The 25,501-nt window shown below is 41.1% G+C and overlaps 1 protein-coding gene across 1 annotated transcript in view; it reads left to right on the top strand.

Annotated features, from left to right (window-relative positions):
* Positions 1-25,501, top strand: part of TBCEL (tubulin folding cofactor E like) — a 307,875-nt gene that overhangs the window by 247,800 nt on the left and 34,574 nt on the right. Inside the window, 1 exon segment of the mRNA XM_053691582.1 lies at positions 471-587. Within this exon segment, the coding sequence (XP_053547557.1) occupies positions 471-587 (117 nt within the window).

The raw sequence follows: 25,501 nt of genomic DNA, 5'->3' as shown, positions 1-25,501 counted from the left end.
GTCACTTTAAGCATGTCACTTTAAGCGTGTCACTTTAAGCGTGTCACTTTAAGCGTGTCACTTTAAGCGTGTCACTTTAAGCATAACTCTTATCAGAGTCTTTTTTTTGCTACTTAGATTTCCTTTCTTTTGTCTGATTGAAATAAGTGGCCCATATACTTTATAAAACACAAATCTATTTCGTGACCATTACAAATGCAGTCAGTAATATTATCCTGTTGAGAAGTTACATCTTTCCCTATATGCATATACACTATTTATATTCACACTTTGACTCGTTTGCTGTACATTGTTGAATTTCTCCCGTGCATGGGGTCACAGCCGTGCGTTTAAGTCTTTGGCGCTGAGATCTGAGAGAGAAAGGCTATTGATTTCATGAAAAAGACAGATAAGAGCCTTCCCCTCTGCTTGCATTTTATTGCAGATCAGTGTTGGTCTAACTAATCTTCTCCTCTCATATGAACTCCTAGATTGCCGTCTGTTTCCAAACTGAATGGTAGTGTTGTCACACAAGGTGAAAGAGAAGACTCGGAAAGATTCTTCCTGCGTTACTACATAAACTTCCCAAAGGAAGAAGTCCCATTAAGGTAAGGCCGGTAACAAAAGAAAATGAAAGGGAATAAGATAGTGAGACATTCATGGTTTATTTTCTCGTGGAAAAGGACTGAAGCTCAACAAGTAGGGAGATTTCTTATTGGTTTGGTTGGATAATGGCGACTTTTATACTCGTATGGTATCTCATTGTGCCCAAAGGAAAAAAGCCACAATTTAAGGAAATCAATTAGCCAAACTCTTTAGAGCACTTTTTGGTAATGACAGATGAAGCCCAGCATGTCAGTGAAGTTTGACGGATAAAGGAGTAGATAACGGCTTCTTTATCCGCTCACCCAAGGATATCCGTAGTCTCAGACAATATAGCAAAGTCTATGGGAGCATCAAAAAGGATGGGTAAAAAATGCTAATTCAATGAACATAATTAAATTCCCTCTGTTCCTCCCAAAACAATTTGGGTTTTCTTTGAAATGTAGATACGGCAAAGTTTAAAGGTGCATAGAAGGTTACTTACTGAATTAAATCTTATTTTTCACTATTTATTGTTTTTTATAATAAGCAGAAGTAATTTTTACTAAAACAATTTGCTAGAAAATGCTTTATGTCCTTTTTAATTTAAATGAAGACGTTTGTGATAAATATTTATTTTCCCAAATAACCATAACTATTAAAGGGACATGAGACCCAAACATTTTCTTTTGTGATACAGACAGAGCAAACAATTAAAAAAAGTTTCTGATTTATTTCTTTTGTCAGAATTGCTTTGTTCCCATGATATTCTTTGTTGAAGAGACATCTAGGCGTTTGGAGCATTAAATGGTATCCGTGCTGCTATCTAGTGCTCTTGCAAATGGATAACATTCTTGCAATCATGCTGCCATATAGTGCCCCGACACATGCCCGCGCCTAAACTTATGGCCTTGATTTTCAACAAAAGATACCAAGAGAATGAAGAAAATATGTGATAATAGAAGTAAATTAGAAAGCTGTTTAAAATTGCACCCAATAACATTTTTGGTTTCATGCCCCTTGGAGAATTGTATTTTTATCACTTGGTTCTATATAAATTGTGACTCCCGTAAAACCATTCATATTTCAGTTTTAAATCGTATACATTGTAGGAGCAGACTCAGAGATTTGGGCCAATCTGGGCTTGTGAGATTCCATAAGAATGCTGTCAGTCCTCGTGACTGCGTGGCCTAATGGATAAGGCGTCTGACTTCGAATCAGAAGAATGCCGTCAGTCCTCGTGACTGCGTGGCCTAATGGATAAGGTGTCTGACTTCGAATCAGAAGAATGCCGTCAGTCCTCGTGACTGCGTGGCCTAATGGATAAGGCGTCTGACTTCGAATCAGAAGAATGCTGTCAGTCCTCGTGACTGCGTGGCCTAATGGATAAGGCGTCTGACTTCGAATCAGAAGAATGCCGTCAGTCCTCGTGACTGCGTGGCCTAATGGATAAGGCGTCTGACTTCGAATCAGAAGAATGCTGTCAGTCCTCGTGACTGCGTGGCCTAATGGATAAGGCGTCTGACTTCGAATCAGAAGAATGCCGTCAGTCCTCGTGACTGCGTGGCCTAATGGATAAGGCGTCTGACTTCGAATCAGAAGAATGCCGTCAGTCCTCGTGACTGCGTGGCCTAATGGATAAGGCGTCTGACTTCGAATCAGAAGAATGCTGTCAGTCCTATTTCCCTGGGGGAATTCCGTAAATACACTTTTTACCCTGAAAACAAGGGAAGGAGATAGATACACTACAAAAGTGCACAATGAAAATTGTAATTTAAAAATCATACAAAACAAATATTTAAAGCATTCACACAAAAATACTCAGGAAAAAAATTGTATTGTTAAAGTGCATCAAAAATCGTAACAAAGTTGTTCACCAAAAATTGTATTTCATGAAAAAGTGAAATTTGTATGTAAATTACACAAAAATAAATCGTATTCAATGTTCACAGCATAAATAGTAATCTAAGTACACAGGACATGCAAAAAAACACATAGAAATTTGTGCTTATGTGTACAATAAACCAAAGCATATTTGTTGTTTTTTCGTAAAATGGGCGTTCCATGGGCGTGTATGAAATAGTCTCTAATATCCCAGCGTAATTCTGTAAACATTTCTACCATACAGATCTCAGTTTTTTTCTTGCAATTTAAAAAGTGGTTCTAAGGGAAATCAGACCGGCAAGAGAGGCGCCTGTGCAAATCAGTGGTCATTTGTATGGAGCACACCAGAGTGCTATATGGAACAGGCTGGATGTTTTCGGCAATCCAGATAGCTGAACTACCGATTACAGGATACAAAGAGATCTCAAAGCCAGGTCCAGGACCCAGATTATTATTATTGGTTATTTGTAGAGCGCCAGATCAGCTGTTTGACTCAGGAATGGTGCACCGGTTCACAGTGAAATCAAATTATTTCTTAGAAAACAAAACATGTCATAAAAACAACTGAAGCAGTAAAACAGAGAGGGCTTACTAGCTCACCCTCTCAAGGCTCTGCGACGCGTTTCTCAGCGTGTCACAATGCTGTTTCATCAGGCATATTCAGATTATACTGATTCGCACAGACGCCTCTCTTGTCTGTCTGATTTCCCTTTCTACACCGTTGAAGTGAGAGAGGAGAGCAGCAGCCGTTTCAGTGCAAGGTGACACTAACACCACTTCATACACATTGTTGGACACTTTTTGAAGACGCATATTCTCACACTTTTATCATTTTATCCAGTTGTGATCTGCCATTGTGTTTATTTCAGGGTGACACAAGTCCTATACATACCTATATATATGCATATGTACACATGGTGATTGTTATAGTTTTGGGTGTGCATACGTTAGACACATACATCACTTAGCTTGGTGTCTTTGGGCGCTCCCTACTGGGAGTAGTTTTTTTCTGTCTCCTTGTTTTGTTAAAGGGACACTGAACCCACATTTTTTCTTTCATGATTCAGATAGAGCAGCAATTTTAAGCGACTTTATAATTTACTCCTAATATCAATTTTTCTTCATTCTCTTGCTATCTTTATTTGAAAAAGAAGGCATCTAAGCTACTTTTGGGGTTCAGTACACTGGACAGCACTTATTTATTAGTGGGTGAATTTATCCACCAATCAGAAAGAACAACCCAGGTTGTTCACCAAAAATGGGCCGGCATCTAAACTTACATTCTTACATTTCAAATAAAGATACCTAGAGAATGAAGAAAATTTGATAATAGGAGTAAATTATAAAGTTGCTTAAAATGTCATGCTCTATCTGAATCACAAAAGATTTGGATTCAGTGTCCCTTTTACTTAAAAGGTGGCAAGTTTTTATCATAATACTAAAAAACTAATTAGTATTAAAGAAAATCCTAATGTACAAAAATAACATTGAATTTAAGGTACAGTGCACTGAGAACAGTGTCATTTTGATTTGTTTTAGGCATAATCATACACCGGGGTCTACCTCTGTACCTTGTCCTCCATTGCAGAGCTCTCATTATTTCGCCAAGCCAGGGACAGCTCCTTTTTTTATTTATTGAGGGCTGCCCCTGTGAGTGTTTTCTAAAAATGATTATATCAATTTATCATAATTAATAATAATAATCACTCTAAACATTTTAATAACTTGTGTTGCTTTGTCTTTAACATCTAAATGACATATTCACATTTATTGGCGTTTATTATCCATTCTCCGTCACACTATTGTAAATATTATTTCAGTGTTGTATGGGAAATTGTATTTTTTTCTACAAGCTTATCCTTTTAGAATTGATGATCAAAATCAGTGATGGCCAACTTCCTAACAAATGGTAACCACATATCAGAGTTTTAGACACCTTAAAGGAAAAGTCAGCACCAGAAGTTTTATTGTTTTAAAAGATAGATAATTACCTTGTATCTAAGCCTCTGCAGACTGCTCCTTATCTCAGTTATATTAATATACTGTTTACCTCTGTGATTACCTTGTATCTACGCCTCTGCAGATTGCCCCTTATCTCAGTTATATTAATATACTTTTTACCTCTGAGATTACCTTGTATCTAAGCCTCTGCAGATTGCCCCTTATCTCAGTTATATTAATATACTTTTTACCTCTGTGATTACCCTGTATCTAAGCCTCTGCAGACTGCCCCTTATCTCAGTTATATTAATATACTTTTTACCTCTGTGATTACCCTGTATCTAAGCCTCTGCAGACTGCTCCTTATCTCAGTTATATTAATATACTTTTTACCTCTGAGATTACCTTGTATCTAAGCCTCTGCAGATTGCCCCTTATCTCAGTTATATTAATATACTTTTTACCTCTGTGATTACCCTGTATCTAAGCCTCTGCAGACTGCCCCTTATCTCAGTTATATTAATATACTTTTTACCTCTGTGATTACCCTGTATCTAAGCCTCTGCAGACTGCTCCTTATCTCAGTTATATTAATATACTTTTTACCTCTGTAATTACCTTGTATCTAAGCCTCTGCAGACTGCCCTCTTATCTCAGTTATATTAACACACGTTTTACCTCTGTGATTACCTTGTATCTAAGCCTCTGCAGATTGCCCCTTATCTCAGTTATATTAATATACGTTTTACCTCTGTGATTACCTTGTATCTAACCCTCTGCAGACAGCCCCTTATCTCAGTTATATAAATACACTTTTTACCTCCATGATTACCTTGTATCTAAGCCTCTGCAGACTGTCCCTTATCTCAGTTATATTAATATACTTTTCTCTTGTAAGGTGTATCCAGTCCACGGATCATCTATTACTTGTGGGATATTCTCCTTCCCAACAGGAAGCTGCAAGAGGATCACCCACAGCAGAGCTGTCTATATAGCTCCTCCCCTAACTGCCACTACTAGTCATTCTCTTGCAGCTCTCGACAAAAAAGGAAGTAGCTAGAGAGATGTGGTGTTTACTTAGTTTATCTTCAATCAAAAGTTTGTTATTTTCAAATGGTACCAGAGTTGTACTATTTTAGCCTCAGGCAGAAAATAGAACAAGAGTCTGCCTGTGGTCTTTGATGATCTTAGCAGGTTGTAACTAAGATCCATTGCTGTTCTCACACATAACTGAAGAGAGAGGTAACTTCAGCTGGGGGAATGGTGTGCAGGGTCTCCTGCTATGAGGTATGTGCAGTTTAAATTTTTCTAGAGAAAGAATATGCTAGAAAATGCTGTTAATACCGGAGTTGTTTAAGGTAAGCCTGATTACAGTGATTTAATAACGACTTGTATCATGCTTGCTGTAAAAGGTAATATTCTTATTACTTTCTCACATTGCTGAAAAATAAAACGTTTGCTGGAAGTGTTTTAAACGTTTTTTTATACATATTGGTGATAAAACTTTATTGGGGCCCAGTTTTTTCCACATGGCTGGCTAGATTTTGTCTAGGGTTAGTTTTGTTAGGCCCTCTCACTGTGAATACAGGGTGGGAGGGGCCTATTTTCGCGCCTAAATGCGCATCAGATTTTGCAGCTTGAGACATCCAGTTTCCCTGAAGGAGTCTCCTGAACACTTGGGACCTCTCTGAGGGGTTTTTGTGCCTTTCAAAATCGTTATATGGGCAGGTAGGGCCACAGCAGAGCTGTGGCAGTTTGTTGTGACTGTTGAAAAACGTTTATATCGTTTTTTTGATCCGGTTTTGAAACTAAGAGGTTAATCATCCATTTGCAAGTGGGTGCAATGCTCTGTTAGTCTATTATACACACTGTAAAAATTTTGTAAGATTTACTGCTTTTTATCACTGTTTTTCAATTTCTGACAAAGTTTGTTTCTCTTAAAGGCACAGTACCGTTTTTATTTTTTGCTTGTTTACATTTATCAAAGTGTTTTCCAAGCTTGCTGGTCTCATTGCTAGTCTGTTTAAACATGTCTGACATAGAGGAAACTCCTTGTTCATTATGTTTAGAAGCCATTGTGGAACCCCCCCTTAGAATGTGTACCAAATGTACTGATTTTACTTTAAGTTATAAAGATCATATTCTGTCTTTAAAAGATTTATCACCAGAGGAAACTGACAAGGGGGAAGTTATGCCGACTAACTCGCCCCACGTGTCAGAACCTTTGACTCCCGCTCAAGAGGCGCCAAGTACATCTAGCGCGCCCCTGGCATTTACTTTACAAGACATGGCGGCAGTTATGGATCATACCCTTACAGCGGTATTGTCCAAACTACCAGGGTTACAAGGAAAGCGAAACAGCTCTGGGACTAGAAAAAATACAGAGCACTCTGACGGTTTAGTAGCTATGTCTGATATCCCCTCACAATATGCAGAAGCTGAGGCAGGAGAGCTTCTTTCTGTGGGTGATTTTTCTGACTCGGGGAAGATGCTTCAACCTGATTCTGATATGTCTACATTTAAATTTAAGCTTGAACACCTCCGCGTGTTGCTCAGGGAGGTTTTAGCTACTCTGGATGACTGTGACACCATTATAGTGCCAGAGAAATTGTGTAGATTAGTTAAATACTATGCTGTGCCTGTTTACACTGATGTTTTTCCAATACCTAAAAGGTTTTCAGAAATTATTACTAAGCAATGGGATAGACCAGGTGTACCGTTCTCTCCCCCTCCTATTTTTAAGAAAATGTTTCCAATAGATGCCGCTACACGGGACTTATGGCAAACGGTCCCTAAGGTGGAGGGAGCAGTTTCTACCCTAGCTAAACGTACAACTATCCCCGTCGAGGACAGTTGTGCTTTCCTAGATCCAATGGATAAAAAGTTAGAGGGTTACCTTAAGAAAATGTTTATTCAACAAGGTTTTATTCTCCAGCCTCTTGCATGCATTGCCCCGGTCACTGCTGCTGCGGCCGTCTGGTTTGAGTCACTGGAAGAGGCCTTACAGGTACAAACCCCATTGGATGATATACTTGACAAGCTTAAAGCGCTTAAGCTAGCCAATTCATTTGTTTCTGACGCCGTTGTTCATTTAACCAAACTAACGGCTAAGAACTCAGGATTTGCTATTCAGGAGCGTAGGGCGCTATGGCTTAAATCCTGGTCAGCTGACGTTACTTCAAAGTCTAAGCTTCTCAACATTCCCTTCAAGGGGCAGATCCTATTCGGGCCTGGACTGAAGGAGATCATTTCTGATATTACTGGAGGAAAAGGTCATGCCCTTCCTCAGGATAGGTCTAATAAATTAAGGACCAAACAAACTAATTTTCGTGCCTTTCAAAACTTTAAGACGAACGCGGCATCAACTTCCCCTAAGAGGGACATTTTGCCCAGTCCAAGCCGGTCTGGAAACCTAACCAGGCCTGGAACAAAGGTAAGCGGACCAAGAAGCCTGCTGCTGCCTCTAAGACAGCATGAAATATCAGCCCCCGATCTGGTAACGGATCTAGTAGGGGGCAGACTTTCTCTCTTCGCCCAGGCTTGGGCAAGAGATGTCCAGGATCCCTGGGCGTTGGAAATTGTGTCCCAGGGATATCTTTTGGACTTCAAAGCTTCTTCCCCAAAAGGAAGATTTCACCTCTCACAATTATCTGCAGACCAGATAAAGAGAGAGGCATTCTTACATTGCGTTCAAGACCTCCTAGTTATGGGAGTGATCCACCCAGTTCCAAAGGAAGAACAGGGGCAAGGCTTCTATTCAAATCTCTTTGTGGTTCCCAAGAAAGAGGGAACCTTCAGACCAATCTTAGATCTCAAGATCCTAAACAAATTTCTCAGGGTCCCCTCTTTCAAAATGGAGACTATTCGAACCATCCTACCTATGATCCAGGAGGGTCAATACATGACTACCGTGGACTTAAAGGATGCTTATCTTCACATTCCGATACACAAAGATCATCATCGGTTTCTCAGGTTCGCCTTCCTAGACAGGCATTACCAGTTTGTGGCTCTTCCCTTTGGGTTAGCTACGGCACCAAGAATCTTTACGAAGGTTCTGGGGTCACTTCTGGAGGTCCTAAGGCCGCGGGGCATAGCAGTAGCCCCTTACTTAGACGACATACTGATACAGGCGTCGAATTTCCAAAGTGCCAAGTCCCATACGGACATTGTTCTGGCATTCCTGAGGTCTCATGGGTGGAAAGTGAGCGAAAAAAAGAGTTCTCTATCCCCTCTCACAAGAGTTTCCTTCCTGGGAACTCTGATAGATTCTGTAGAAATGAGGATTTACCTGACAGAGGACAGGTTGTCAAAACTTCTAAATTCCTGCCGTGTTCTTTATTATACTTCTCGCCCTTCGGTGGCTCAGTGTATGGAAGTAATCGGCTTAATGGTAGCGGCAATGGACATAGTTCCGTTTGCCCGCCTACATCTCAGACCGCTGCAACTCTGCATGCTCAGTCAGTGGAATGGGGATTACACAGATTTGTCCCCTCTACTAAATCTGGATCAAGAGACCAGGGATTCTCTTCTCTGGTGGCTATCTCGGGTCCATCTGTCCAAAGGTATGACCTTCCGCAGGCCAGATTGGACAATAGTAACAACAGATGTCAGCCTTCTGGGCTGGGGTGCAGTCTGGAACTCTCTGAAGGCTCAGGGGTCGTGGACTCAGGAGGAGGCACTCCTTCCAATAAACATTCTGGAACTAAGAGCGATATTCTATGCTCTTCAGGCTTGGCCTCAGCTAGCGGCAGTGAGGTTCATCAGATTTTAGTCGGACAACATCACGACTGTAGCTTACATCAACCATCAAGGGGGAACAAGGAGTTCCCTAGCGATGTTGGAGGTTTCAAAGATAATTTGATGGGCAGAGATTCACTCTTGCCATCTATCAGCTATCCATATCCCAGGAGTAGAGAACTGGGAGGCAGATTTTCTAAGTCGACAGACTTTTCATCCGGGGGAGTGGGAGCTCCATCCGGAGGTGTTTGCACAGTTGATTCAACGTTGGGGCAAACCAGAACTGGATCTCATGGCGTCTCGCCAGAACGCCAAGCTTCCTTGTTACGGATCCAGGTCCAGGGATCCCAAGGCAGCGCTGATAGATGCTCTAGCAGCACCTTGGTCCTTCAACCTGGCTTATGTGTTTCCACAGTTTCCTCTGCTCCCTCGTCTGATTGCCAAGATCAAGCAGGAGAGAGCATCAGTAATTTTGAGAGCACCTGCGTGGCCACGCAGGACTTGGTATGCAGATCTGGTGGACATGTCATCCTTTCCACCATGGACTCTGCCTCTGAGACAGGACCTTCTACTTCAGGGTACTTTCAACCATCCAAATCTAATTTCTCTGCGGCTGACTGCTTGGAGATTGAACGCTTGATTTTATCAAAGCGTGGTTTCTCCGAGTCGGTCATTGATACCTTAATACAGGCGCGAAAGCCTGTCACCAGGAAAATCTATCATAAGATATGGTGTAAATATCTTCATTGGTGTGAATCCAAGGGTTACTCATGGAGTAAGGTCAGGATTCCTAGGATATTATCTTTTCTCCAAGAAGGATTGGAGAAGGGTTTGTCAGCTAGTCCCTTAAAGGGACAGATTTCTGCTCTGTCTATTCTTTTGCACAAACGTCTGGCTGAATTTCCAGACGTGCAGGCGTTTTGTCAGGCTTTAGTCAGAATCAAGCCTGTGTTTAAACCTGTTGCTCCGCCTTGGAGTTTAAATTTAGTTCTTAAGGTTCTTCAAGGGGTTCCGTTTGAACCTTTGCATTCCATAGATATTAAGCTCTTATCTTGGAAGGTTCTGTTTTTAGTAGCTATCTCCTCGGCTTGAAGAGTTTCGGAGTTATCTGCTTTAGAATGTTATTCCCCTTATCTCATTTTTCATGCAGATAAGGTAGTGTTACGTACCAAACCTGGTTTTCTACCTAAGGTGGTATCTAATAAAAATATCAATCAGGAGATTGTTGTACCGTCACTGTGTCCTAATCCTACTTCAAAGAAGGAACGTCTTTTACACAATCTTGACGTGGTTCGTGCTTTAAAGTTTTATTTACAAGCTACTAAAGATTTTCGTCAAACATCTGCATTGTTTGTTGTCTACTCTGGACAGAGGAGAGGCCAAAAGGCTTCGGCAACCTCTCTTTCTTTTTGGCTAAGGAGTATAATACGCTTAGCTTATGAGACTGCTGGCCAGCAGCCTCCTGAAAGGATTACAGCTCATTCTACTAGAGCGGTAGCTTCCACATGGGCTTTTAAAAATGAGGCTTCTGTTGAACAGATTTGTAAGGCGGCGACTTGGTCTTCGCTTCATACTTTTGCTTCTTCGGAGGCTATCTTGCAGGCAGTGGTGCCTTCCGTTTAAGCGCCTGCCTTGTCCCTCCCTTCATCCGTGTCCTATAGCTTTGGTATTGGTATCCCACAAGTAATGGATGATCCGTGGACTGGATACACCTTACAAGAGAAAACAAAATTTATGCTTACCTGATAAATTTATTTCTCTTGTGGTGTATCCAGTCCACGGCCCGCCCTGTCATTTTAAGGCAGGTGTTTTTTATTTTTAAACTACAGTCACCACTGCACCCTATAGTTTCTCATTTCTCTTGCTTGTCTTCGGTCGAATGACTGGTAGTGGCAGTTAGGGGAGGAGCTATATAGACAGCTCTGCTGTGGGTGATCCTCTTGCAGCTTCCTGTTGGGAAGGAGAATATCCCACAAGTAATGGATGATCCGTGGACTGGATACACCACAAGAGAAATAAATTTATCAGGTAAGCATAAATTTTGTTTTTACCTCTGATTACCTTGTATCTAAGCCTCTGCAGACTGCCCCTTATCTCAGTTATATTAATACACTTTTTTACCTCTGATTACCTTGTATCTAAGCCTCTGCAGACTGCTCCTTATCTCAGTTATATTAATATACTTTTTACCTCTGTGATTACCTTGTATCTAAGCCTCTGCAGACTGCTCCTTATCTCAGTTATATTAATATACTTTTTACCTCTGTGATTACCTTGTATCTAAGCCCCTGCAGACTGCTCCTTATCTCAGTTATATTTATATACATTTTACCTCTGTGATTACCTTGTATCTAAGCATCTGCAGACTGCTCCTTATCTCAGTTATATTAATATACATTTTACCTCTGTGATTACCTTGTATCTAAGCATCTTCTGACAGCCCCCTGATCACATTACTTTTAGTTATTATCTATTGACTTGCATTTTAGCCAATTAGTGCTGTGTTCTGCACAATGTTATCTATATGGCTCACATGAACTAGAACTCCCCTGTTGTGAAAAGCAAATACAAATCATGTGATAAGAGGCTGTGTTATGGTATAACCCGGATATCAAGGGTTAATACCAGGGGAAAGATGCCCTGAATACGGGATCAGCAACACACAAACCCAGTTAATTCCCCCCAAACACGAGTCCAAGCTCCATCTTGAGGGTAAAACAGAAGAATGTCTTTATTGAGGGCTATATGCCCAGTATTTATGCAGAACTCCCCTAGGAGACCAGATGGGGGTTGGAAGAGATTAGATAGAGGGAAGAAGCCCTTTTACAGGATACAATAGAATTACATTACTTAACCAGATAAACAATTAAACACAAGAAAACAATGGAGTCCTTTTTCACACCTGGCAGTCTGAACTCTGGAGGTGATTAAACAATGTGAACGCTTATCACTTAAACTTAATTACAGTAAACAATAGCTGCTGCCAGGAAACCTGTCTTTAGAAAATAGTTTCTCAAAGCTGAACAAAGTTAACCCTTCCAGTACTGACAGAGGGGTCTGTCACAGGCTGTCTTTAATGGCTTAGAAACAGGCAGATATTTATAGGTTTCAATGTTATAAAGTATATTATTATAGCAATGCTGGTTGTGCAAAGCTGAGGGATGGGTAGTTAAGGCATTATCTATATTTTTAAACAATAACAGTTTTCTTGTTGACTGTCCCTTTAAGGGCGTCATATAAATTTATTTTCTTCTTAAACGGGAAGAGTCAACAGCTGCATTCATTACTTTTGGGAATTCAGAACCTGGCCTTCAGGAGTAGGTAAAGACACCCCAACCAAAGGCTTAAATACCTCCCCCACTTCCCTCTTCTCCCAGTCATTCTTTGCCTTTCGTCTCAGGAGGTTGGCAGAGAAGTGTCAGGAGATTGAAGATAGTCTCTCATGGAGGGTAGTACTCTTCGAATGGGACTGGAGTTTTAAGTAATCCTGTCAGCCTCTCAGTGAGAGCATGGGTGAAAGTTAGAGTCCGGAAATGTAGGGAGAGTCTTTCTGTGAAACCATCCCGACTCATAGTAGCAGCTCCTGGGCAATCAGTGTTGACGAGTTTCGCTGCCTACCTTTATTCACTCAAGTCCATGTCAGAAGCGAGGCTACTATCTGTCACACTTGAAGGGCCCTGTTCCTTTTCCACGGCGTAGATTCCAGTAAGATTGTTTCATTTTATTTCGATATGTGAATGTAATGTTGAACGAAAGAAGTCAGGGTCCTAGTGGGACTCCTTTATCTTATGGAATCAAGGGTTAATATCTTCTGAGCTGCGTTATTGAACAGGGGGGACTTTAATCATGTTTGCTATGTGATTTTGTTTGCTATTGTGTAGTGATACTTGGGCTCATGGCTATTCTGACATATCGGCTTATTTCATCAGTTTGCGCGGTCCGAGGGACTGGTGTGCTTTTTTGGCTTACATGTTGCACCTCGTGACTGGGTGTGGTCACGTTTCTGCATCTTGACCGAGTGACGACGGAGAGAGTCTGTTCGTTAGTTGTCTAATTCACAGGAGGTGATGAGTGCCCCAGCCATTGGAGGTGTAAGGTGCCGTTAGTGTTTGTCCATAATTGTATTCTCCAAGTTATGGAGGATTCTGATTTTTTGGTGACGGACATCTCCGATTCATCTTGTGAAGAGTATGAAATGGCCAGGGTTATCCATGGCCATCAGTTATGTTCCGATTGCCATTCTAGAATACTCTCTTCCCCCGAGTCAGGTAATGTAGAGTGCGCTGAGCCATCCGCCCCTGAGGACTCTATGTTCCAAGAGCCCCCTGCCCCATAACCTTCCTTTGCTACGCAGGCAGGTGTCCCTAGGACCGTTACACCTCCGGAATGCGGCTTGTTTCCTCCAGAGGTTACAGCATGGTTCCGCATGGCCATATCTATGGCGCTGGCGCATTTATATCTTCCTAGTGAAGTGTTTTTAAGATAACCAGGGTTCGTTGTTTGTGGGATCGCCTAAGTCCGTTTGACCTTCTGGGGAAGCTATGGCCTCTGAGGCTTCAGGGGCCCCATCCTCAGGGCCGGGGACATTTTTTGATCCGGTGAGGGAACATTTTGTCTTCCGTTATAGACTGGCACGTTTTCGTGTCCTACTAAGGCATGTTTTGGCAGTGCTAGAGGATTCCAGTCCTACGGGGCTGAGGGATCCTCGGTCTGCTGTGCCAAACGGCAAGCTGGGTTAGATGTGTAGTGATGAAGACAATCTCTTTAACATCTCTGTTTTTCTTTTCTTTTAAGTATCCGTTCCAGTTCTGAGCTTGGGAGGATGGAGCCTCTAATCGGCTGGTCCGGTTGGCGTGCCGTTTTCCTTGGGCGTTCACCTTCAAGCGCTGCCTTCATTTTATTTAAATCCAGTTAGGATATATTTGATTTGTTTTAGGAAGCTTATGTCTATTATTTTTCCATTTGGGAACATTTCTTCTCTGGAACTGATACTTGCGATTTTGTGGTCGCGTGCGTACTTATTTGGAAACTGCGTGTTTTATATATCAGAACTAAGTTATGATTATAGTTTATGTTTTCGATCCCTTTGGGACTTCGATTTTTCTTGGACCTTGGACAGTTCAGGTGTTCCTTGTACCAGGCAGGTACTGGTCGGGCGCTAGCTGCTGTTCCTTAGGGTTCACGTCACCCACGGGGTGCCGGTTATCCTGTTGGGTGTTGAGTCGTTAACTTGTTGGAGTGTTCCATTTATGAGGTGTTTCGTTTTCCTATACGTCAACTTCTTCCTCGTCCTCGATGAACGGAGTGTCGGAGGGATTGTATACTGTAGGTTCTCTGCCGTCCCTTTTGTGGGGATCCGTCTACGACTCCTCGTGAGTCCTGGAGGGTTTTTTGGCCTCGGTATTGAGGTTCTCCATTCCCAAGGGGTTTGGAGGTTGGGATGACTGCGGGACAGTTGGGGTACCAGTTTGGATAACGTTTTTCGTTTCAATCTTTGTATTTTCCTGGTGTCTGGTTTTCTTGTAACCTAGTCGCAGGTACTCCTTGAGGTTGCGAGGACTGGTTCTGCCTTCTTGAATGGTCTGGTCATCTGAGTCAGGAAGTTTGGGTATGTCCGTCCCCCCCTTTTTCATTTTCTCGCACGCTCTTATAAGTTGGAGCGCAGGGGTTGTTTTTCTCTCCTTTTTTCCTTGGCAACCGCCTCTGGTCCGCTTCTCAGTGGGATTTCTGGGGTTGTCTGTTATTCCTGGTACAGGTTTTTCTGGGAGGCTGATCCTGTGAGGATCTGTGTCTTTCCATCTAAGAGGCGTGTTACGCTCGTTGGTGTAGCCTAGTGGGTCGCCTAGTTGCCCACATGGTTAAGGTGGCGTGTTGAATCCCGCTACTGTGGTATGTCTCTATTTTATGTAGACCTGTCTCTGGTAAACTCCGGGGTCCTTGGACTTGGAGTGTTGCCCTAAAACATCTAGGAGCTCTTGGGTTCTGGGGTTGCAAGAGGAGGATCCAGGATTCTGCTCCACCTGTGGGTGCGAATTGCTATCTCTGGGGCCTGTCTAGATGTCTTCTATGATATATGGTCTAAGTCTCTTGCGAGTGTCCAATGTTCAAGGCCACGAAGTCGTGGAATGCTCTACCTAGAATGCCCTTCTCCGTATGAGGCAACTTGGTGCTTTCTTAGGACATACGGCCTGTCCCGTGTTTCGGGGGTCTGGCCTAGGGCCATGTCTCTTGTCTGAGATTTTTGAGGTCCGGATCACTGCACTCGGTCCTGGGCGGTTCAGTTTCAAGCTTTAAGGTTTAGAACGTCCGCTTTTCCCTTAAGAGGGTTGGTTTTTTTCTCTCATGGAAGATTTGGTATCGGCCTGAAGTTTAGTTTGCTTTGTTTCAGGTGGATCTGCGGTTTGCATTTGAGGTGGGTTTGATGTTGTTTGTCTCAACTGAGCTGGTAGTACTAACCGTTGGGTTATTTCTCAATGGTAGTGTTATACCATTCTCTTTGGTCTCTTCACCTTGCCTATGGCGGGGGAAGTGGTCCCTTTGGCTTTTGTCTTTCTGGGGAGGATTTGGAAGTATACAGTTCCATGGAGACCCTGTGGGTCCTTATCTTCTCGTTCAAAGATTCTTTTCTGCCCTCCTTGTGTGTGGGATGTCAGAGGGGGATGGCTCTGGTACTAGTTGGTGCCCTATCTCCCCTTTTAAGAATGTGTTCCTTCTTAGAGGAATTTGAGCATGTAGAGCCAGCTCTAGTAGCCTGATGTTTAGCTTTTGCTGTCTAGCAAGCGGAAGGTTTGCAGTTTGAAACCAGCGGCATCTACTTGCACTTGGTATGTGTGCTTGCAAGCCTTATATTGTGGCAGTTGCTAGTAATTAGTCAGATTGGTTCTCCAATGGGTTAGTTCCTCTTGGACCTCCACTCTCCTTGTGGCGGATGTTATCAGCCCTTTTTTTGGTTTGGGTCCTTGGAGGAGAGGTCGGAGATCTGTTGGCTCTCTTGGATCTGACCGTGTACTTGCTCTTGACCCTGCTATCCTCCCTGGGGGGGGGGGGGGTCTCGGGTGTTCCTTCTCCACTGGTTGCATTGCTGCAAGTGTTGGATGTCTCTGGGGGCTGGATTCCTGGCGGGAGTTTCCGTCGATAATTTGTCTCTCTCTGTGGGATGGGGTCCCTTGAGGACTTAAGGTCAGCTTTGCTGCCCTGAAGCTGGAACTTGCGAGTTCTGTTAGTTGTGTTCTGTGTTTAACAGTGAGCTCTTTTTCCTTGGGACAGTTAGTTTTCCATCCTGTCGGTGGGCTCCGGGGTTTCCTGCTGTCCTGATATGGTTTTCCTACCTATATCTGGCTAGTTTTAGGGGTTGTGTCTGCTAGACTAGGATTCAGTGGGGAGCTCGTGGCTTCCTTGGAGCACCATTAGTTATATGGTGCTGTGTCAGAGCATCTGAGGTTGGATTATTGTTCTTCCTCACGATCGCTCTCTCATAGGTTGGGAGTGTCTCTTGGGAAAGGGTCTTCTTAGAGAGTTATTTTCCTTGGGTGGTTGTCCTGTAACCACCTTCGTTTCACTTGTCTTGAGTTCGGTCCTTTGGATTTCCTTTTGGGTACTCCGTCATTCCCCTTCGGGGGTAGGTGGAGGTGCATTTCCTTTGGATAAGTTTATGAGATTTTGGAGCCTTGTGTCACTTGGCTCCTCTGAGCCATTGTGCTCAGTGGAATCTAAGGATTTTTAGTGGTTTCCAGCATGGAATGCCGGTTGTTTAACTGATGGGCAGTTATTTTTTATTTTTTGGGGGTAATTTCAGGCTATGGTGCCTTTTGAAGGAGCCGTCTTCTGTACCCGCCCTTCGTTTGCATTCATTGTTCTCTATAGCTTGGGTATTGTTTTCCAAAAAGTAATGAATGCAGCTATGGACTTAAATTATGCTTACCTGATAATTTTCTTTTCTTCTGATGGGAAGAGTCCACAGCTCCCCGCCCGTGTTTATCGATGTGGCGGCTGTGATTTAGTTTCTTCTTCTTGCACCTTTTTTACCCTGATATTTCTTCTACTGTTCCTTGTTCCCTTGGCAGAATAACTAGGGGATGAGTGAAGTGAAGGAGGTATTTAAGCCTTTGGCTGGGGTGACTTTGCCTCCTTCTGGTGGCCAGGTTCTGAATTCCCAAAAGTTATGAATGCAGCTGTGGACTCTCCCATCAGAAGAAAAGAAAATTATCAGGTAAGCATAATTTAAGTTGTCTATTAAATGCACAAATAATAATATATTTCAGTGTTCTCCCCAGGACCTTTTTAATAGGTCCACCACCCGGCTGATTTCACTTACCACCCGGCTAAAATGATCCAATAATAAAAAAATTCAATGTTTTTGCACAAATTTTTATTAAATACATGTTTGTTAAATAATGCAATTAGGGATGTGCATTCGGCTATATCAGGCCAATCTGAATGCCGAATATGGCATTCGCAAGCCAAATGCACCATATTCAGCCCTAAATAGAAGAATGCACATCCCTGTAAGCAATTTATTTGGATAGCAGAAAATCTTATAATATTATAAAGTATTATACTACCCCCACCTGGCTACTTCATAATGCCTAAATAAAAAGAGAGAAGCGCTCAACCCGGGACCGAACAATAGCATAATAGCTTGTTCTATGGCTAGTTACCAGGAAAGTTCTTCTCTGTTAAAGGCACATATTGAGCAAAAAGAGGCTACTTCTAGGGTGGTAACTAGCCATAGAACAAGCTATTATGCTAGGGTGGTAACTAGCCATAGAACAAGCTATTATGCTAGGGTGGTAACTAGCCATAGGACAAGCTATTATGCTAGGGTGGTAACTAGCCATAGAACAAGCTATTATGCTAGGGTGGTAACCAGCCATAGAACAAGCTATTATGCTATTGTTCGGTCCCGGGTTGAGCGCTTCTCTCTTTTTATTTATACTTCATAATGCCACCCGGGTGGCAACATTTTGTGTGGAGAACACTGTATTTCCTAAAAATGCACAGTGTCAAAGAATAGCAAAGGTTGTAGGTACCCTCTGTCTACTGTTTTCTCCTTCACAGGGCTCTTTTAAGTTGTGGCCACAACAAAGCACAATTTTTTTGTTCTGCTTTTCCCCAGGTTCCACAAAAACTAGCACAAAGGCCTTGTGTGGGCATCTATGATCTGAACCACAATCCAACAGCACTAACAACATAGATTTGTAGCAAATCTGTAAAACCATCTTGTCCCCATGAAAGATGAATACAGGCCACAGGAGCAATTTACTCTCTTATGCTGATCTTGTGACTAAAATATGGTTACCATTAACCAATGTTAGATAAATATATGGTAGGGTCTGAATCCATTTATTTAACAAAAATATACATATTTGTCAAACAGAAATACACCATTTCCATTATAAAAGTAATACACAAATCAATGTCAGAGTTAAAGCAGTCATTAAGGTAAATGGTGGTGCATACTGAAAATACAAAATTGTCATTATTTGGTATGACCATCATTTACCTTAATGACTGCTTTAACTGTATCTGTATCTTTGTGCAGCATTTTACAATCAGTGACTTTTGTCTTTTCCCTTTTTAAATGTTCCCAAAGATGTTGTATGGAATTAAGGTCTGGTGATTGTGGAGCTAAAGCTATACAAATTAGCACTCATTACTCTTTTTTGGACTTCAGATATGCCTGGCACAACTTAATTAGTGTGTGTTTACAATAATTACCCTGCTGGAATCCTCTTCTACAAGGGATGGTGCACCAATGTAGAATAGAGGAGTACTTGATCAGTGTATTTCATTGTGTTCAAGTTGCCAGAATAAGCAAAGTATCCCACACTGAAAATGTCCTGCACCATATTTAAATGTAGGTTTTATACACTGTAGTGTTAGCCCCTCATGTTGCCACCACATCAAGTGAATTCTGCGATTGCAACATAAAAATGACATTTTAATGGGTTTGAAAGTAGGACATTTCTTCCACAGCGAAATGTATGTATTGTTTGACCCATGCTAAATGTTAAAGGGACAGTCTAGTCAAAATTAAACTTTCGTGATTCAGGTAGAACAGCAATTTTAAGCAACTTTCTAATTTACTCCTATTATCAATTTTTCTTCGTTCTCTTGGTATCTTGAATTGTGGATGCAGAGGCTTTTCAATTCTGTAATGATGTCCAGTTGAAATACCATTATTCTGATGTTGTGATGACTATAGGTCTGCTGGTTTTGATCTCTATTGAAATAATATTTAACTTTGCTGCAATATGGCTCCTCCTCTGATACCCAGCTCTGATCTCTCTCACTCTCTCTTGCTGTCAGGTAAATAACAGCACAAATCACATCTTATTCATTTTGACCATTGTGGGTTCCCGTTACCCTCCTAGTCCGTTGTGTTTTATACTCCCGTCTGTTTTGTGCTCAGTGTCCTGTATCCTTTCATCTCAATCAACTGCATCTTTTTATTCTGTTACACCACAAACCTAAGTACGGTCCCAGGCTTTCACATTGCAGCTTCACACAGCTCTGGTCTCCTTCTGCAAAGCATCACTAGTACTTCCAGACTCTATTTTTATTTCTCTTGCAGGGATCTGGCGATTGTTTTTACAATAGCTGCTTGCTGAATGTACAGTTTACCTCTTACTTTCTTTATAACCTCTGTTGAAGTTCTATTGCTTTGCCAACTAAACAAACAATTGCAAATTATACTGTCATTACTTGAAAATATTTAGATAGTATTCTTAATCGTTAAGAGGGTTATACTCTCATTTACTATTTTTCAAACTTCTTTGCTTTGTCTTTATTTAGTCTAAATCTATGGAATTGGACGTTGCTATTCCAGAACCTAGTTCTGGCCAACAGAGTCAGTAGAAGGTTAAGAAATATACAGACAAATTCAAGTACTGTATACAGGGAGTGCAGAATTATTAGGCAAATGAGTATTTTGACCACATCATCCTCTTTATGCATGTTGTCTTACTCCAAGCTGTATAGGCTCGAAAGCCTACTATCAATTAAGCATATTAGGTGATGTGCATCTCTGTAATGAGAAGGGGTGTGGTCTAATGACATCAACACCCTATATCAGGTGTGCATTATTATTAGGCAACTTCCTTTCCTTTGGCAAAATGGGTCAAAAGTAGGACTTGACAGGCTCAGAAAAGTCAAAAATAGTGAGATATCTTGCAGAGGGATGCAGCACTTTTAAAATTGCAAAGCTTCTGAAGCGTGATCATCGAACAATCAAGCGTTTCATTCAAAATAGTCAACAGGGTCGCAAGAAGCGTGTGGAAAAACCAAGGTGCAAAATAACTGCCCATGAACTGAGAAAAGTCAAGCGTGCAGCTGCCAAGATGCCACTTGCCACCAGTTTGGCCATATTTCAGAGCTGCAACATCACTGGAGTGCCCAAAAGCACATGGTGTGCAATACTCAGAGACATGGCCAAGGTAAGAAAGGCTGAAAGACGACCACCACTAACAAGACACACAAGCTGAAACGTCAAGACTGGGCCAAGAAATATCTCAAGACTGATTTTTCTAAGGTTTTATGGACTGATGAAATGAGAGTGAGTCTTGATGGGCCAGATGGATGGGCCTGTGGCTGGATTGGTAAAGGGCAGAGAGCTCCAGTCCGACTCAGACGCCAGCAAGGTGGAGGTGGAGTACTGGTTTGGGCTGGTATCATCAAAGATGAGCTTGTGGGGCCTTTTCGGGTTGAGGATGGAGTCAAGCTCAACTCCCAGTCCTACTGCCAGTTTCTGGAAGACACCTTCTTCAAGCAGTGGTACAGGAAGAAGTCTGCATCCTTCAAGAAAAACATGATTTTCATGCAGGACAATGCTCCATCACACGCGTCCAAGTACTCCACAGCGTGGCTGGCAAGAAAGGGTATAAAAGAAGAAAATCTAATGACATGGCCTCCTTGTTCACCTGATCTGAACCCCATTGAGAACCTGTGGTCCATCATCAAATGTAAGATTTACAAGGAGGGAAAACAGTACACCTCTCTGAACAGTGTCTGGGAGGCTGTGGTTGCTGCTGCACGCAATGTTGATGGTGAACAGATCAAAACACTGACAGAATCCATGGATGGCAGGCTTTTGAGTGTCCTTGCAAAGAAAGGTGGCTATATTGGTCACTGATTTGTTTTTGTTTTGTTTTTGAATGTCAGAAATGTATATTTGTGAATGTTGAGACGTTATATTGGTTTCACTGGTAAAAATAAATAATTGAAATGGGTATATATTTGTTTTTTGTTAAGTTGCCTAATAATTATGCACAGTAATAGTCACCTGCACACATAGATATCCCCCTAAAATAGCTATAACTAAAAACAAACTAAAAACTACTTCCAAAACTATTCAGCTTTGATATTAATGAGTTTTTTGGGTTCATTGAGAACATGGTTGTTGTTCAATAATAAAATTAATCCTCAAAAATACAACTTGCCTAATAATTCTGCACTCCCTGTATAGTAGTCTAAGCTACTTTGTGATAGTCATGTAAAGCTTTGCTCACGTTATCTTATTCAGATGGCATTAGCCTACCTTACTGCCTAATGTTGGATCCCTCAGAGCTCTTGAATGGACTATTTCTATAGGCCAATGAACTAACCGTTTTCCATTATTTAAAGGGGAATTTCTCATAGCTTCAATTCTATTCACTATAATCCTGACCATAGTGATTTACAATGTATGGATAAGCATATGATTCTTCTTCCATTCCTATACAGCTGTGTACTATCCACTTTTATTGGAATTATACCCTGTGAGCAATAAAATAACAACTTTGAAGATGTTTTACAAATATCACATTCCCTTGTGTGCTCTCTTTGATTTCTTTTGTGTGTTAAAACCTCTGATTCTTCTCCATTCACAGGCAAATCAGTAGATCATCCTATGGAATTTTGACCTGTCCCTAACCTCTGTCATACTAGTCCTGTAATTAGAGCAAACTTAGTTTGATGTCACCTATAACCAGGACCACCGGACTTAGCTATGACCTTACGTGCAAGGTGGTTATAGAAAGTTACTGTGCTTTTTTGTATACACTGTCTGGTGGGTGCTAATTTGTACTAACTGTGTGCGAGCTTGGGGCTTATGCATATTTAGTGTGCATGCATATTTGCCTCAGGCGAATAGAATGTTTACGCACAAGAGGCTGATGTATGAGCACTGTATATAAGGCTTATACATGTTCACTGTGTGTGCTAAGGGCTGTGTCTGATAATATCAAGTGTTTATAAACATATTACTTATCCTCCTTTGAATACTGTATTCAGAACTTTGGTTTCCTTCTAAAAAAAAAAAAGGGCACTGCTGGTTTCAAATATCATCATGTCATGGTACTTATGTGTGTGCTCTGTGTATAATGCCAGTGCTGTGCTGCTCACCTTATGCTAAGGATAGGCATGTAACTCAATAGAACAGGGGAGGGCTGTATATTTTTAGCCATTTTGGTCCTCTTTGGGCCGAAATTGGAGTTGCACATTTTCGGCGGCCCAAATTTTGGTGCATCGCTAGTATTATTTTTTTATTTAGTTCTGTGTAACAGAATTAGATTTAACCGTTTTTTGTTTTTTTCTACCAATTATCAAAATAAAGTAAAGTATAGTCCTATAAAAGTATTATTATATGCAAAACAGTAAGTCAAGTAATGAACTCAAACAGCAGTTCAGGGCTGGCATCAATTTTTAAATATGCTACACAATAATTTTACCGAAAATAAAAGGCATAAAAACCGAAATAACCAAAAATGCCATTTTCGGCCGAAACTTTCTGCGGCCGAAATTTCGGTGCATCCCTACTAATAATTACAGTTATAGTGTGTAAGGGAACAACATTATTATACGTTGCAGACTTAATATTAAATATCTCCCTTTGCGTGTGGTAATCACGTTATTATTAGTGTATATTTTTTGTGTTGTACACCATCCTATTTTGATAATAATATATATGGGATTGGAGTGCTATATGTGTATACTTTTCCTGCAACTCTCTATACTTGTTTTTGTATAAGTCTGTTTTACTGTGATCTCATGAGATTTCACTTAACTCTCATGAGATTTCATAGTAAACGTCCTTAAACTGAATTGGGAAATAACATGAGTGTGCATGAGGCTCGCTCCCTTGCATGTCCTGGGACAGACATACTGATTTGCTGCTTAAAGTCCTTTGCAATGGGGTTTGAATACTTACTTTCAAGTGCTTTAACATTTGGGTATCATGGCCCTTTAAGTAGAGGCCTGATATCACATTATCTGCTGCACGAGCTGCCACTCATAGTGTCAAGCAAGACAATTAATGGTCAATATAAAAGCCAGTTTTCTTTGATATTTAGGAAAAAAAAATTTAATACAGTGGTATAATAAAAAAAGCTTTATTGGATGATTTGAATTAGAAATTAACAAATCAGCCAATAGAAAAGCAAGGGCACCCTTATATAAGGGGGAACCTTGCATTTAATCTTCAGTGTGCTGCGGTGACAGCATGAAGACGGACTGGTTGGAAGAAAAGAAGAGGACCGCCCAAGAGGATCCAGGAGTTCCACCAGGGGTCCACTGCGAGAGTGGCGGTTTAGTGGTTAATAGTGTAGCAGAGTTAAGAGTAGTGGTGTGTGGAGGTTTAGGGTTATTATAGAAGGGGGTTTACGTGTGAGTATAGGTGTTTAGTTGATTTTTTTTAACATCCCTGCTCCGTTAAATTCAATTTAGTGAATGTGATATCACAAACGCAATACCCTCTGGTTAACTTTTTGCGCACAACGGGTTTTGTGCAAGGACAAACTTTTTACTTTCAACTTGCAATAGTTTTTACTTTTAATTTGTAACACCAGCATTACCCGTTGCACGCAAGAAGAAACAAGACTCCACTCATAATCTAGCGCACTGCAAAATGCATCACAGCCACGTCGCTAAACAACTGTTGTCTGTGAATGGAAATATGACTATACGTCCCCTCTGTCTCATGCTCAGTAAATGCAGTAATATATTGCAAAAATGCTTTTAATCTCACTTGAAATGCACTGTTAATGTTCCTTTAAACTTATACAATCTTTAGAACAAATTTTCTTGTAAATCCCTCATTTTTAAAATCTAGTCATTTAAATCTGCTAGATCCATATACCTTTAAACTCACTCTAGCCGTTATGCTTTGGGGGCCTCTTCAGGTGTCTTGTCTTGCATATAAGAATGTGCTTTCAGAGCTGTGTGTTAGTGCGCAGACAGTGTCTTCCTGCAGGGATCTAGGGGAATGTAGCATGTTGTAACAAAGATCCAAGCTTAGTGCCTGTTCACATCATTCATTCAATAGGTTGGGAATCTGCTTCCAAATAACTTGCAGCTTCAGGTCCTAAACCTGCGCACAGAGACCCGGCCTCTCTGCCATCAATGAGAGCTTTGTCCGGAACTCTCCATCTGTGTAACATGAAAAGGAGACAACGAGAGGACTTGTGCAGCCTTTAAGGGCTGAGCCTTTCCAGTTCACAGATCCAGACTACCGTTCTGGTTGCCCCTCTCGTGTTGCAGGTGGCTGGGCCACTATCCCCTGTGCATCCTCATGTTACCGAGCCCGGCTCAGCAAGATCTCACACACATTTGTGGCAATTTAGATTTCATGTTAAATCTTCCCATTCATTTTTCTTTTTCACATAGATTGTAAATCCGCTCCAAAAACTCAGCCAACCAGAGAAGACTGTTGTAAGGAATGAAAATCAAAAGACAAGAGGAATTATCTGCCGGCATTTAAATAGGGAGCAGGGATACTGAAAGTAAATTCCTCAAACAAACATACATTATAAAATCAGTTATAAGATATAGTGGTCTTATATTAACAATCTGGGCTAGACTACAAGTGGAGTGCTAATTTATTGCACACCCACAAATGGGCAAATAACAAAAAATAACCAGCCATTACAAGTGGCTGGTTATCGCTACCGTGAGCTTGCTTGGTTCATTTTCTAAATGTCCCCCAATTGACCCCCAAAAGGAAGTAGCGTGTTTAGGTTTAAAAAATAATAAAAAAATAAGCATAAGGGGTTAAAATTGATAGGTGTGCGGTATTAGAAAAAAAATGGCATTGAAAAGTGCCTTTACTTTGCGGTCTATGGGGACCGTGTTATTTCTGTAACTATATATGTATATGCTTATATACATATATATTTGTGTTATTATGTGTATATACATATATATTTATGTGTTACTGTGTGTATATACATATATAGTTATGTGTTACTATGTGTATATACATATATATTTATGTGTTATTATGTGTATATACATATATATTTATGTGTTAGTATGTGTATATACATATATATTTATGTGTTACTATGTGTATATACATATATATTTATGTGTTACTATGTGTATATACATATATATTTATCTGTTA

Source organism: Bombina bombina, chromosome 8, assembly GCF_027579735.1.
Source record: "Bombina bombina isolate aBomBom1 chromosome 8, aBomBom1.pri, whole genome shotgun sequence".
Classification (NCBI taxonomy): Eukaryota; Metazoa; Chordata; class Amphibia; order Anura; family Bombinatoridae; genus Bombina; species Bombina bombina.
This window is presented reverse-complemented; position numbering and strand designations above follow the sequence as displayed.